At 42.8% G+C, this 15,567-nt stretch overlaps 1 protein-coding gene across 1 annotated transcript in view; it reads right to left on the reverse strand.

Moving 5' to 3' along the window:
- Nucleotides 1-15,567, reverse strand: part of BNC2 (basonuclin zinc finger protein 2) — a 299,077-nt gene that overhangs the window by 112,690 nt on the left and 170,820 nt on the right. The window contains exon 4 of the mRNA XM_007465653.1: nucleotides 12,173-12,408. Coding sequence (XP_007465715.1) covers nucleotides 12,173-12,408 — 236 coding nt within the window. The remainder of the gene's footprint in view (nucleotides 1-12,172; nucleotides 12,409-15,567) is intronic.

Consider the following 15,567-nt stretch of genomic DNA (forward strand, 5'->3'; position numbering starts at 1 on the left):
TGGGCTCCAAAAGGGGAGAGGCCACAGCAGTGAGAGGCCCGCGTACCGCAAAAAAAAAAAAAAATTAGTAGGCATAGTGAAGGAGATAATTTTACCTCTGTATCTGACCCTCCTACCATACGACTATTCAACATGTGTTTCTTTTGTAACTCAAAGACACAATCCAGAGTAACAAAAAATTAATCTGAAATTCTCAAACTAGCAGAAGAGGTTTACAGAAGCAAACTTTGCTTATAAAAATTTTGGTTCAGGGGCTTCCCTGGCGGCGCGGTGGTTGAGAGTCCGCCTGCCAATGCAGGGGACACGGGTTCGTGCCCCGGTCCGGGAGGATCCCACATGCCGCGGAGCGGCTGGGCCCGTGAGCCATGGCCGCTGAGCCTGCGCGTCTGGAGCCTGTGCTCCGCAACGGGAGAGGCCACAGCAGTGAGGCCGTCGTACCGCAAAAAAAAAAAAAAAAAAAAAATTTGGTTCAGGAAAGTACTAGAATTTTACATAAGGCAAACTCATGGCTGGAGAAAGATTTCTGTATAAGTAATGAAAATAATAAAATCATTATTTGAACACTATGCACTTCAGACTTTTTATCAAACCAGCTGACCTACTCATTAAGTCGAAATGCTAACTCTTCTCACACCACATATGAAAACATGCATATTATGATCAGGTATAATGCATGAGTATACGGGTCTCCATAAAATTAAAACAGAAAGAAGCATCTACTCCTGACAAAAATCAAGAATTACCTAAAACTCTGATTTAAAGTAAATCAAGCATTTCTCAAATTTTTAAAATAATTTTTGTAGGTGGATTTTCGAAAGGCTTATTGGAGAGTGTCTGTCTGTATCAGACACAAGTGTAATTGACTACAAAAATCCATAAGCAAAGGAAGCTTAATGACCTTGCTTAATTAAAATGTGAAACTTCAGCCTCTTAAATTCCATGTGTATGATTTTACAGGAGGCTTCAGTTAGTCACTCTCTTGACAAGAGCATTCAGATTGCAGAGAAGGCTGCATAGGCGTTAATGACATTTACCCGCCTAATAAGAAATGTTCACACTTCATGGTTTTTCCTTGTTATTGCTCAGGACAGACACTAGCACCTCACTGAAAGATCAGGGCTGCAAGGGAAAAAAGTCCCCTGGAGACACCTCAGACTTGAGGAAAAGCACTAAATCAGGTGATGCTACACAGATGACATGTTTGATTCTCAGGGGTTCTTACTCACCCTATGACCATGGATCTGAGGCAGTTAACACAAAGCCAATCAAAACCCTCCCCCACTCCCAGAAGACAGGGCCATCCTCCTCTGCAGCAGGCAGAGTGAAGGGTAGGGAGAAAAAGAAACTTCTTTCAGGTGCCCTAGGTCTAACAGGATCCAAATGTCTTGTACTGCTCTCAGTTAATCTCCATCAATGTGTGGCTGAATGAATAAAACACTGACCTTTTCACCTAAGAAACCACAATCTGAATCCAATGTAAAGACACCGGAGGATCAATGGACAGAGGCACTCATATTTTAAAGCAATAAAGCACTGCAAAAAGGGAAAGGGGAAAAAGAGGTTTTTGCCTTGGATTTGGCCACAGATTCAACCCAGTTTCCCTGGCTCAGCTATTATGAATTGGATCTCTGATTCAGAATTGAAAAGCTCCCAGCACTGCCCCTATGGATCTCAAAATCTGGCACGAGCCCATGGCTACTGCAAGCAGACATTCCCTCACATGTCAATATGTGGAAAAGTGATTCCTGCCGGTGATGGAATGATGGCTGACTCAATGGAATATACTCAGCATGAACTCTCATTCTGGCAGAGATGACAGGACACAGAGACAAAGAGCTCTTAATTACCCTTTCAAGGGGAATTTAAGTGTGTTTTGTTGTTAATTTAAAATTTCTAAACCTGTGTGCTGTACTTTTAAAAGAAGCAAATGAATGAACCAATTTAAGGTGCATCCCCAGCTACCTACCTAATTCTGTGTCTCATCAACACACCGTAAAATAAACAGGCTTAATATTGACGGATACTCTAGAGGCAAAAACCTATGGTATAGATACTCTATGGTTTAGATGTCAATTTCTCTGAAGCCTGGCCTAACCTGGCCTGACCGTAAGCCAATATTTTCAGTGGTCTGTGTTCCAAACATTCTCCTATTTATCCCACGAAGGAATCTGGGGGGAAAACAATGCCCGTTGTAGACAAGTATTCCTTCAGAATCACATCCCAGAGAGGATGCAATGTGCACCAGATTCTTCGAATTACCACATTTACTCAACTGCTATTTTTAAAACCAAAAAGAAAAAAAAATCCACAGCAGGAAAAACATATTAAAATAAAAATAGAAAATACAGTAACCACATTACTCGTTCTAACTAGAAAGCTGCCTCTGACACTATTATTATGGCTTTGCTAAAGAGAGAAAATTACATGAGAACAAGGAAACCTCTCCTTACAGACAGGACCTTCAGTTCTCAAAGTCTCTGAAAAATGCTTTCCTGGGGGCTAGAGGTGAGAAACACACAGTAAATTGCAGAAGAGCTCTGGAGAGTAAATGCGTATCAACCAATATCTCCTTCTCTTAATTTGGGGTCTGATGTACTACGGTCTCTCGTGACCATACGAGGCATTGCACTGTTAACGCAAAACTACACTGTCCAGCCTACCCTCCAAGTCTCTCGTCCCAAGTTTACCTTGACTGAGGGAGAGAGAGAAAGAAAGAGAGGGGATACAGAGGTGACTCAGTTGCCACCAACAAATGAAAATACTTCCTCGATAGCAACAGGACCTCAAATGGTGAATTTCTAAAAATAACTGTTTATGAAGTTACTAGCCAGTAATCCACCTTTTTAAGTTTAAGTTGTTTAGCAGCAAATGTCAGGTCTGCGAACCAGCAGAATCACTAGTCCCTCCCCTTAGAAACGGATGGTGACGTAAACATCATGTGAATGACGAACAGCTTCTGATCAACAGGCCCAGATTGGCCTAACCACACTCACCAACACCTCAGCTCTAAGCTGCTCACCCAACCGAAATGCAACGCTCTCCCTTAAACTTGTTCACAACTCTCCCCAACGTTAACACTCTTCCTAAACGGAAAAAGGTTTGCTCCAGCCCTTCTACTAAGTAACAATCTCTCTCTTCTTCCTGAAGAATCTCCTCTTTCAACAGGTCTTCCTAGAGTAATTCAATTTGGCAGTGGTCACTTTAATTCTACTAGCAAATGTATTGGCCCACGTTCTACTTTCCAGTTGCTGCTGGCATTACTTCCATAGCTGTCATGCATGAATCAAAAAAGTGTATCTTTATTTATGTTTGTCCCATCTGCACAGATTTAGCAAAAGCTTCTAGAAACCTGCACAGATCCTCATCTCACTTTCTGCTTTTCACAGCCCTTCGCCATCTCACATATGAGTGTTTGAAATGTAGGTCACTCCAAAGAAACAGATGGTAGGCTAGGGTTGGGTCTTGAGAGCCTTCCCATGATTTTTGCTATAGTCATGATAGAGCTCATTTCCCGAGCAAGCCCCTCTCATTCTCCACTTGCCCCTTCTGTCAAATTGGGGGAAACATTAGAAAAGGACACAGTAGCTCAAATAAAATATATGGACACGTAGAAGAATCACAAAGCTTTGTTGCTTTAGGAACTTAAGGGTTTGGTGAGTGGGGAATTGGGAAATCGCTCAGCTTAAGGAATTAACATTTACTGAGCAATACTATGAATTTAACAAATTACTTCTCTTTATCCTCAAAACCCTATTATGTAGGTATCATCAGGAAAATGAGGCTCATAGAAATTACTGACTTTTTGCAAGGCTAGAGAACTAACCGGTGGTAGAACTGAGGTCTACACCCAAAGCTCAGGAACTTTAGACTTTAGATTCAACAAGGAGCATAAAAGAGTGTTGCTCTGGAGATCATATGGTTTAATCAATGCCATCACAGAGAACATCCATTTCAAGTAAATCTGGACTGGTTCTTACCAATGGCAAATGGCCAGTGAGCTCTGGGCTCATTTCTGCTCCTTCTGGGCAATACAAAAACCCTCCCTCCACCTCCCACAGACATAAATCCTATTCCAGTAGTCACTGAATTCCATGCTAGAATTTGGTGGGCTATGTATTTCTACTTTGCAAGGGTAAAAGGAGGAATATTTTTATTTCAGCTCTGAGCACAAAACATCAAGCTACGTCCTTGGATATAAGGTGTTTATTCTCATTGCTGTTCCAATAGTTAGCGCTTTGGCAAGGGATTCAAAAATTCCTGTATTCCATTTCCAGCTCTGACCCTGCCTGAGGCCTTCAGCTACGATAATAGTCTCTGAAACTCTCTCTCTAATAGGGAGGTTAGGAGGATTGCTGGGATACCGTCTATACAATAGTCCAAGCGGTTGGGAAAACAGGCACTGTAAATACAGTACACTGTCCTGAACCATCTACTTTTGTATATCCCTGCCAAAGACAGGGGGATCTTGATCCCCCTGTGATCCTTCTTGCCTGCAAGATTCACATATGTTGAAATGATACAAAGACCCCTTATACCATGGAGCTGATAATCCGATCTTTAGTTGGAGTCAAATAATCCCACTCTATGCCAGTGCTATGGGTCATCTGTATGTTCTTATAGTTTTGAGCTTAATTCCCACGATTTGTTAACAGATGCTTTTTCCTTGTGAGTGAAGGCTTCCTGAGAGATCTTCTCTTGTGTACTCAGTACATAGTAATTAATCAACAAAATTGGTTATTTAAAGGACTACCTAAATGAATTTATACCTAGATCCATTTTTCTTTCTGCTCCAGAAATTTCCTCAAAATCTGTGAGGTCAGATAATAGCCATAAAAAAAGGGTGACTATTTTAAATAAGTTTTACTTTACGCAATGGGGTGAAAGCCCAGATACTCTAATCAGTTAAATAAATCTATCAAGTACTCATTCATTCTTTGCCAGGTGCTTGGAAGGGTATTGAAAGAGTTGATGAAACAGAGAAGTGCAATGGTAATAAAATGATAGTCATATATGGAGCTAAGTCATTACTCAAAAAAAAGCACACATGCACACACCATGTAGTAATGGCTAATTTCCAGAAGAGTGCTGTGGGCTACTTACTGCACTAAGGACTTCATACATATCATCTGAATAGCCTTTATGATGAAGACACTCAGGTTCAAATATGTTAAATGACCTATCTTAGGTGACAGAGCTATCAAAAGGTAAAACCAAGATTTATACCCACGTCTGTTCCACTCCAAAGTCCAAAATCTTTGTCATGATACTCTCCCGTCTCTTATTTGTAAAATCAAGCATGTACTATGTACATGCAAGTTTGTGTATATGTATGTATATGCATAGGTACGTATGTATTATTTATTTACAATTCAACAGTAGCTACCTTTTTACCAGACTGGCTGGTAAGACACTTTGTTCTAAGAGGCATGGTGAAATATAAAATATCCAGGATTTAAGGCTGCTTTATGCACACAGTTCTAAAATGGCCAGGTTGGCAACAGTCTCGAGCAGCCTATATCATCATCTTTTTCATCATCATGTTAACAGTTAACATTTACTGGATACTTAGCAAGCAGCACAACTAAATGCTTTATGTGCTTCATCTGATTTTATCTTCACAATAAACCCATGAGGTAGTCAATATCCCTGTTTTACAGGTGAGGGAGCCTAGCCTGAGGTGGATAAAGACATGAGTCTATTTCACACACTTAGTAAGAACTGCAGCCAGAACTTAGTAAGCACCTGCCTTAACTACACTAACATTCTGCCCTAAGCTTTCCTGGCCCGTTTAAAAAGAAGGCAGAATGCTGGCTATTCCACCACACATGAGAAGGGCACTGACCTGCGGGCATCCTGCAGGGGCAGAGGCACAACAGGGAGCGACTGTTCAGTGGGACGAGTGTCCTAGCTCCCTTCAATCACATGGCCCTAATCAGACGTAAGCTCTCGTTAGCGACACGTGGAAAAGTGACCCACTCTACTTTCAGGCCTGGTCCATGAAAACCTCCCACACCACCCCTCCACCCACCTTCTCTTGGGACTGCCACCGGGATGAGGAAGCTGAGGTCCCAGAGAAGGGCAGAGCCATAAAACGGCAGAGGCTCTAAACTACTACTCCTCAAATCCCCTCTGGGAGGAAAGTGTTCACCACCCAGAAACGTCGGCTGGTCTCGCTGAGGAGGAAAAAGAAATTCCTATTGTGCTAGGCCACTAGTATTTCAGGGTTTACTTACTAAAACGACTAACATTTATCCCATTAACTAATCGCTAAAATGTGCCTCCTATCTTTTTCTAAGCATTGGACATCTGCAGAGAAACATGTTTGGCCCCTGATACGGCCCTGCCGTTAACTGGTCGGACCTAGCTCTATGCATAGATGTAAGTGAAAAGTACCAACTGGAATTGGAGTTTACAACTTCATGACTTCACCCACCTTATTTCATCATTTTGCCATTCAAAAGCAAGAGAGATATAAAGGATTATCTCAATTTTGGAGATGAAGGAACCATGGGTAAGAATGGCACATTTTTCCATATTCACATAAATAATCAGTGGCAGTACTGAGACTTGAGCCCGATCTTCTTACTCAACAGCCAGGGCCCCCTTTACTATCCAACTTGATATCCTTTTATGGACCGAGAAAAGAGCTACTTTGACTCTGCTCCACTCCCTGCACATGATATAGTCGAAATCTTATTAATTAGGTATAAAACCTTTGCTTTTTTACACTCAATTACAAAAGGCACGTATCCCTGAAAAGGTAAGTCAAAGATGAGCATTTATAATGAAGCATAATTAAGCATTAGATCTAGAGGAAAAGTCTGCGTCGTGGAAATCAGAGAACAAAGGGAACCTGAAACAAGGTAGAGTATCAGGAAATAGGCAAGAAAAGGAACGCAAAAGAGGAACCAATTTCACCTAATTTTGCCATTAAGCACTTCTCAGGTCTTCTCTGTTTCCCAAACCACACCACTTTGATGCCACAAGACTCTCACATATCACATTCTGGAAATACAGCTTGGTAGTCTTAAAAACCAAAGCCGGAAACCACCCAAACACTGCCCATTGAGTCAGAGACCCACACTGGAATCAGATTTCAAAATTTCCTCCCTCCAATATTTAGTAAGCACTGTTACATGCCAGGCTGGGTGCTGGGAGGTGGGTTACAGTGACAAACAAGAGGTAAGGGGTTCTTATCCTCAGGAAGCTTATAGTGCACCCACTGTGCCAATCTGCAGCCTCTGTGATCATGGAAAAGTCACTTGACCTCTCTGAGCTTCAACAACTGCAAATGTTAATTCACTGGCAATATCTACAAGAGGGTGGTATAAGAAAGAGGATTCAAAGAGCGAAACCTATGTGAACTTGCTCCGCAAAGGGCTGTTTAAACCCAAGAGTTTGCTTAATATTGCTGTTTCCTACCACTTGCATACCACAAAACACCTATTCTACACAGACCACTAGCTAGGGGGCGTGTGTGGGAGCTTCTGCCTCTCTCTTTACTGCCCTCAATGGCCCAGCTGCTATTACAGCCTTTGGTCCCCAGGACACCTGAAGAAAGACTAAGGACCCTTGGGCCAGCTGAAGTCTTTAGATATTCCACGGGTTCCATGGTGAAATGTCAAGCTCCATCAAGTGAAGCAGGTTTCTTTACCCATTCATTTAACAAGTACTTATTGAGTACCCTGCCTCTGTGGCATTCCCGAGTGAGGAAGCCAGGGAAAAAAACCATTTTAACAGTTGACGTGATTGATTTTAAATTGTATTGGAGCTTGAGGGATACAGAATCCTGAGATAGAGCCACATGAGAAGAGACCTACATGGGTTAAGCTGGACTGAAAAGGTCTCCGTGAAAAAGTGGGTGGACACCTAAAGGACAAGGCATTGCCCACGCAGAGAGACGAGGAGGGGAGTCCAGGTAGAAGAATCCACACATACAGGCACCCGAAGTTGATGAAGAGTTGAGGGTGTTCAGGAATGGAAGACTTCTAATGAGCTTCACAGGAAGAGGCTATGAAGCGGGCAAGGTTGGTGGAAGCTACTTATCTGTTCTCAGAAACCAACTTCTCAGAGCCTTTATTATGCTAATGTTATCACTAGGCTCTAAGGAAAGGATCCAGAGGGTAGGTCCGCCTAATGCTCAGGTGGGATCTCCGGAAGACAAATGCACCCAGGATACTCTGGGAAATGTTCTTCTAGAGGGTTGATTGTTCTATTAGTCCTGATTGTTTCAAGACACAGGTGACTTGAAATGTGCATCACTGCTCGTCCTCTCACCAGGCTGCTGACCCCTCAGCTAATTATTCAGAGTGTCTGATACGGTTCCCTGAATTCTGGCAGGACTCATTTGCAAAGGAGGAGATGGCCACAGATGGACTGGCGTCAGGAACCCAGGCAAGTCAGTTACACGTTCAAACTGCAAAGAGACTGTGTGAACACTTGATTTTTAAATGATTAAATTCAACAGTGATAATCACCCATATTCTTATATCCTAGGCCAAAGACAAGGAAAATGGGGAAAGAACAGGACACTGCTTTTATTCACTGTGAATAAACGTACTGCGAGATGTAGACTTGAAATACGAACAACTCTTCAGCAGCAGAAAAAAATATCTCATGTTCCGTTACAGTTTGCTTTTTAGGATCAAATTGCCTATTTCCTCCTTTTTTCTGTTTTGTGAGAAAATGCCTAAAATTTACTTCACTTTTCTGGTACTTTCTGAATGAACACTTTAATTGGTACACAGGAGAATACTGTGTACTACCTGGATTCTTAAGTCACTGTAGTCCAAGTCTTGCTCTGCATTTTACAGCCAGCTGGTTAGCTTATGAATCACACAGATAATCATATAAGTGAAAATCAATTTTTACAGAAACAGTACAGGACCCTTGGAAAATATTGCTAGCCCCAAATAAATCTGTGCCACCACAATCATCTCCCTTTCTCTTTTAATAACCTCTTCAAACACGCCTGCAAAGGATAGGTTTGAACAGCTAGCTCTTCTTTCCCCCCAAATCCAAAAATTCAAAATCAGATCAGACACTGCTATTCTTCCACATTCAAAACTATTTCTGAAACCAGAAGTGGCTGTGTTTATACATCAGGGATGTAGGTTTGGGCCCAGAGAGAGTTAAATTAATATCCTGGCTTCACCAGTTCAACTTACTGTACATCTTCATTTGCCCAGTAACGCAATCTATAGCCAGCTGCTAACCAAGTCAATATGTGGTAAGACTAACAGCCACCCTAACTTGCCTTGATAATTATTCTCCTCTGACTGACATAATATTCAATATACTGTTGTTGAGAGCAATAATGCCAAAATTGATGCCTTGAGGGCTACAAGACAATTGAGTTTTAGCCAGATAAAATGACTTGTACACCAAACGTGCATTATAGGGTTCCACAACCTTTGGACGCACATTTTATAGTCTGTACCTGCTCAAAAATGTTACATATAATTATATTCCAAGCCATCTGAGCATACCTTACCATTACCATATATAATTTTAAAAGTACTGGCCAATAATCAAATAACATTGCTTTAGAGCAAAAAAGGTTTATTTCTATAGTCTAGCTCTTGGTTATTTTTTTTTAATGAAATGAGCATTTTCTCACTACATAAATAACAGTATTGTGTCCTTCAACCTCTTGCTTTTTTCCTAAACCAAGAATTGTTTTCACAAGAAACAAGCAGATGATAAATGCTGAATGACAAAAAGCATCATTTAAATAAAATCCATATGACATCAGTACTACCAATAAAACAAGACAGAAACGAAACCCGGTGTTCCTCGAATATAAAAATCATCTATGATTTTCTCAAAATGTCAATTTCAGACCCTGAGCGGAGAAAACAGATTATATCAAATTTGAGACTTTCTCGAAATCTCTAAGACATTAATGAAAATTAATTAAAATTTTCGCAATTAAGTAATTATCACAATAAGTGACAGTGTTCTTTATTAGGCAGTATTTCACCCCAAAATAAGAGACTATAAATACTAGTTTGTGGTTTTGTTGAATTTTCCTCTGAAATTTAATTTCTCTTGTACTAGGCCCTCACACAAAACTAAATATGGAGTACATTTTCTATGCCTGTCTTACAGTTATGTGGAAATGCTGAGAAAAAATGAACACCTAAGTAATAATTTCAAGTAAAACAAAGAACAGGCACCGATCAAGGCAGAACATTAGGACTACAGCACAGAACAACGAGCAGGTTCTGTATTTACTGCCATCAAAATGCTACGGGACACTGGGTTGTTACGATGGCAATTAATCACAGTCATGCTCGTATCTCTGTGTTTCAACAGTAAGAGATCAAGTGTATGGCCCAGCTATCTCAGTCAAAAACAGACCCATGGAACTGAAATACAGCATTGGTGACAGAACGAAGCATTGCATTGGAGGCAGTAAAGATGTGACGAGGTCGGGGCATATACTACCCTACAGTTTATAAAGGAAGGAGTGCTTAGCCAAGCTGACAGTGCCATTCAGAAATCTGCAAGAGGTTTGTTCCTTCCTGCAGGGTAGAACCCATCCCAAATGGACATTAATAATCATGTGTGGAAACAACTGTAGAAAGACGTGGCACTGTGTGTGTCTCCAGATTGGCCTAAGCGGGGATTGTGGAACTGGTTCCATGCTTTGCTCTTCCTGGCCCCTTCCTCCTGGCCCCTGCACCGCCTCAGGACCCCCTGATCACCCAGGACTTAACTTTCCACTCACCCCACTGAAACGTCCCCAACCTGGGGCAAATGAGAGAATGCTTGTGAAAGTCTTGTATAAACTGAAAACGTAATATATAATTATTCCTATTATCAGCACCAACTCATCTTCTGAGGGCCAAATGCCCTGTGCCTTCCAAGTTGACGTCTCACTATGAAATGATTCTACGCTAACTAAAGCAGTCACGGGAGCAGGCGGGTGATCCTACCTTCCCCCTTTCTCTACTTCCACTCAGCATCCCTCATCCGCTCGCCCTGGCTAACACCCAGTGGTACCACACAGGAGAATGACAGGAGTGTGTGTGTGTGTGTGTTCACGCCAGGTTAAAGCCAGGGTGAGACTCAAGGCCCTCTCCGCCACTCATCACATACCAAGCTGGCAGCCTCACACACAACACAGGGTGGTTCGGGCAATCAACAAGGCTGGCAGAACCAAAACCATTTTTTTTTTTTTGAATGGGTCAGTTCTCCTGGTATTATCCCCCATAAGAAATTTCAAAACATCACTTCAGATTCTACCTTCTCCAACTGTGATCTCCTTTGGCAGGAGGGAGTATTTCTTCATCGTCCAGTGTAGTCTTTTTGGATCCTGGGGTCTCCCAACATGCTGCTTTCAACATTTACCCTTCAAGGGTCGTGGGAAGACAGATGGCCATAAAAGCATTTCAGAGGCAAAGTACACAATGCAAAACGACTCATGACATACGGCAAAAAATGATGGAAAAGGCGAGGAGGCTGGGGGCATGGGGAGTGGAGGCTGCAGGCCCTTCGGAAAAGTCTCAAGACTCTTACCAGACCGGAAGTGCCCCTGACACACAGAAGGGGCTCAAGCTGGAGGAACAGGTACTGTGAAGGCCAAATCTACAACCAGGTTTGCATGTTTTGGAATGTGAGGGTTTACTGATTACAAAAGCAGGGAGTTTACAGAGTTGTTCCTTTGACTTGGACGAAGAAGCAATAAATGGTTAGGGTACAGAGAAGAGACAACCAAGAAAGCACCAAACCTACCAAGTAAGCGTGCGAACGAGCCCTACGAAACCCAGATGAAGTGCAGTTTCAGATTTTCGCACACCCATCACCCACCTCCGTACCCTCCCTTTTAGCAGGGCTTCGATAAGGCCTGTTGGGGAAGCCAGGAGGCCCGTGTTGTAGAGAGAGGGAGTTGAATTCAAAAGAATGCAAACAGAGCAATCCTAGGCAACAGGCCACCATTTCCTTTCTAACGTTCACCACTGAGGCCGGAGGCCGGACGCCGTCCCGCTGGCCCACAGCTCCTTTCTTCCAATTCCCTGAGCAGCCTGCCAAAAGGACCACGTTAACCAGAATGGGGTGTGCATGCCCGGGCCTGTGAGGGGCAGGAAGGAGGGCAGGTTTGCCGAGGGCTCCTACCCCAGCCCTTCTCCAGCTGGCCCCCGACACCGGCTTGACGTCCTCCCCCTACCTGCAGGATGTACCCCCGGACGTAGTCACGCAGGGTCCAGCCCAGGCCGTGCAGGATGTGCAGCACCTCCTCCTGCTTCAGGACGCTGAAGAGACGGTCCAGCAGGATCTTGAGCCTCACAGGCACCGCCTGCGTCCCGTAGAGCATCAGACTGCTGATGTCAAACACCACGTTGGACTGCACGATCTCCACTTGGGTGGGGTGGTAGAGGTGCTGCGTGCTGAGCTTATCCAAGGCTGCGGTGGTCCCGCCAGAGGTCCAGGGGCAGGTGGGAATAAAGAGATAAAAAGGAGAGGGCAGAGACAAAGAAAGGAGAAACGAGTTACCGGAAGTTACAGGGGGCTCCATGTCTAATAGCTGGATCATAATCACAGATGTCTCAGCAGGACTGTGCAATGTAAATAGTGCTCTTCCCACCTCCTCCTGGTTTTGTTTGTTTGTTTTTTTGGATTCCGTGTGCTTATAAATTGCAGATGACAGCAAATACAAAATACATTTGGCTTTCAGGAAGAGAGCCACTGAGGAGGTTTCTAAATGACTGTGGCTGGCGCTAAAAACCTGACTAATTAATTTGCTAATTGAACTATGGCTCAACCCAAGTTACCACGGTATTCCCCTCCCTGCACCAAAAGAAGGAACACGCACACAACTGCCAACTCGGCCACAAGAGCGGGCTCAACCAGCATTGTTTTTCTGAGTAAGATTCACCCCTTATGATACCTGGATGGTTTGAAGAGGAAAAGAAAGGTGTTCTTTAGACTCACAGGGCAAAAAGGACTAACTCAGAGGGAATAAGGAAAGCTGACCTCTGGGTCGGGGGACTAGTCATTTACCTCAAAGCTGAATTAGCTAAGGGGAATTATCCCAAGACTTAATTCTCCTAAATTCCCCTCTTGCTGTTTACCTGTTAGTTCAGTGTTCTCTAAAAGTTATTCAGGAGAAACAAACAAACAAGAAAAGGAATTCAAGTCATAATTAGGTATTTTATTAACAGCTCTGACAAGGGCTCAGTATGAGATGAGACTGGAAAAAAAAATGACTACAATCAAAGTACGAGAATTTCTGTGTATTTCAGCTGCGTCATTTCAGCGCAGAAAACTGGGGATGACCATTCTCAGAGTAAATATTTTTAGTGGAACTAATATTTCAACAATTAGGCTTTTTTCTCCTCAGATCTAAGAAATCACATCTCTTCTTCCTAGCTCTGAAAGCCAAGATAAAGCCATACATTCTCATCCCCATCCTTATCTGAGTTACCCGGAACAACGCTACTGCAGATAATGTGACGACATTTTTCCTCGGTTCCTCTAAAGTGACCCATTAAGATAGGGCTGTCTCACCTAGAGGGCTCAAAGAGATGCTGAAAAGATGAATGAGATAACGAATGAGAGGCGCTTTGAACTCCTGAAGAGAACACAAAAGCATTAGCTCAACTATCAGAATTGTACACATGACCTTCTGAAGATTAAAAGAGATAAACACGTGAGCCTGAAAGATGGTCATCTAATCTCCTGAGTCAGGCAAATGGGTATCAGACAACAACCACCAGGCTCAAATCCTAACCCTACCTGCAAGCACCCAAGGTTTCTGCAAGCTCGAAACCATTCTTAATACCTTCTCCCCCAACAGCACGGGCTACCGTACGTGTACACTCTGAGCAGCTCCTCTTTTAACACACCGGTATTTCTGCATATTAATGTGCGTATTTAAAAGTGCACGCGCGTACACACTCACACTTTTTAGTATTTCAAGTGTATTTTTTTAGGGCTCCTCCTCCACTCTCGTTTCCTCCTGACGTGTGGTCACTGGAGAGTTCATGTACTCTTGATAAATTGCCTTCTTACATCCACAGTGTAAAGGCCCTTATCATTTACCCGCTGGCTTCATTCAACACATTTACTCCCAGGAATACTTTGTCAAAGAGTTCGGGTTTCCTCATACTTCATTTCTTGCAGCTGATTTGTCTGATCTTTCCTATTCTAGTGGTTAAGTCAACTTTGAATAAATAGCTTTAAAAATTAATTTAACGTTTGGGAAAGATAAGGGATTCACAAGCACAGGGATTGAAGTCTTCTCTCACTCCACAGGGCATTTAGACAGCAAAAATGCAGGAAAGAGGTATTATTATCCCTGTTTTTCTTCAAGTACAGCTTAACTACTCGGCCTTCTGATGAGTCGCTGCTCTGCTTACAGAAATCCAGCATGCAGGTCGAGGGAAATCTCCTCTTCCGTTTCCCTTTGTCAACCTTCCTGGCCCGTATCAAGCACTCCTTCACAAAATTGTACTGCTGTGACCACAACAAATATGAAACTGGGAGGGATGAGTACAGGGGAAATAAAATGACACCAAACCTGATTTTTGTCCATGTGTTCGGCACCTTGTATCTACGCATTAAGTATATGCAGGTGTGTGCACCAGTGTGTCCTAGGGCCAGGCGGAAAGCTGTCACCCCTCTCCCTCTCACTCCTTAAAAAGGGCTGGAAGTTTTAGAAGATGAAGAGGACTAAACTGTTGAGGGCACAGAAACAAAGAGAAGTTGTCCAGAGAATTGAAAGAGCACAGGTGGAACAGGTAAAAGCAAAAGTATTTCCCTATATATGCTTGTGAGACCATCAGAGAGTGAGAGTACTAAAAGGACATTACTGATTCTTTAGCATGCCACATGTCAAGAAGTAGGAATACACATAAATAAATAGGCCACATAAATATACAGTGGAGGTCAACAACTTTTTCTGTAAAGGTCCAGACTCTAAACATTTTCGGTTTATGGGCCATGCTCCGTGTTTCACAGCTACTCACCTCTGCTACTATAGAGGGAAAACAGAGCAGACTTAAATTAAACTAATGGGCACGTCTATGTTCCAATAAAACTTTATTTACACAAATAGGTAACTGGCTACATTTTGGGCTCTGATATGGAAAATGAAGGGGCGGGCCAAATAGTTAAAGAAAGTCAATAGTTGATAAGGAAAAAGCCCCACGGGTGTGATTTAAGCAGCAGTTACCTAGGAGATGAGCCATAGAGGACGGCTTGAAAAATTAAACTGCTCAGCTTGCAGATGTCAACTGCAAATTTCAGCATAAACATATCATCAAAGATTATGCTCGGTCAAATTTCTTGAATGAATCAAAATTTTCTGCTTTATAACTGCTGGATTGTACTGCGTCACCAAGTTGACAACAGCTTTCGGAGGGGACGTCTCCTTGGTCGGCAAAGGGTTAAGTAACAATTTTTAAACTGTCATAATAACAGTAAACTGAGAACTGGACTTCTGCCTAATGTCATGCTCTTCCTATGTCTGACTGGGGGATTCAAGTCTGGATCTCAGGTGGGTTAGGAATATGAGTTGGGCCAATGGGAACGAAGGAAAGGTAGGGCAAGAACTTGTTCAGC

The sequence above is a fragment of the Lipotes vexillifer genome, unplaced genomic scaffold (genome assembly GCF_000442215.2).
Source record: "Lipotes vexillifer unplaced genomic scaffold, Lipotes_vexillifer_v1.1 scaffold31, whole genome shotgun sequence".
Classification (NCBI taxonomy): Eukaryota; Metazoa; Chordata; class Mammalia; order Artiodactyla; family Lipotidae; genus Lipotes; species Lipotes vexillifer.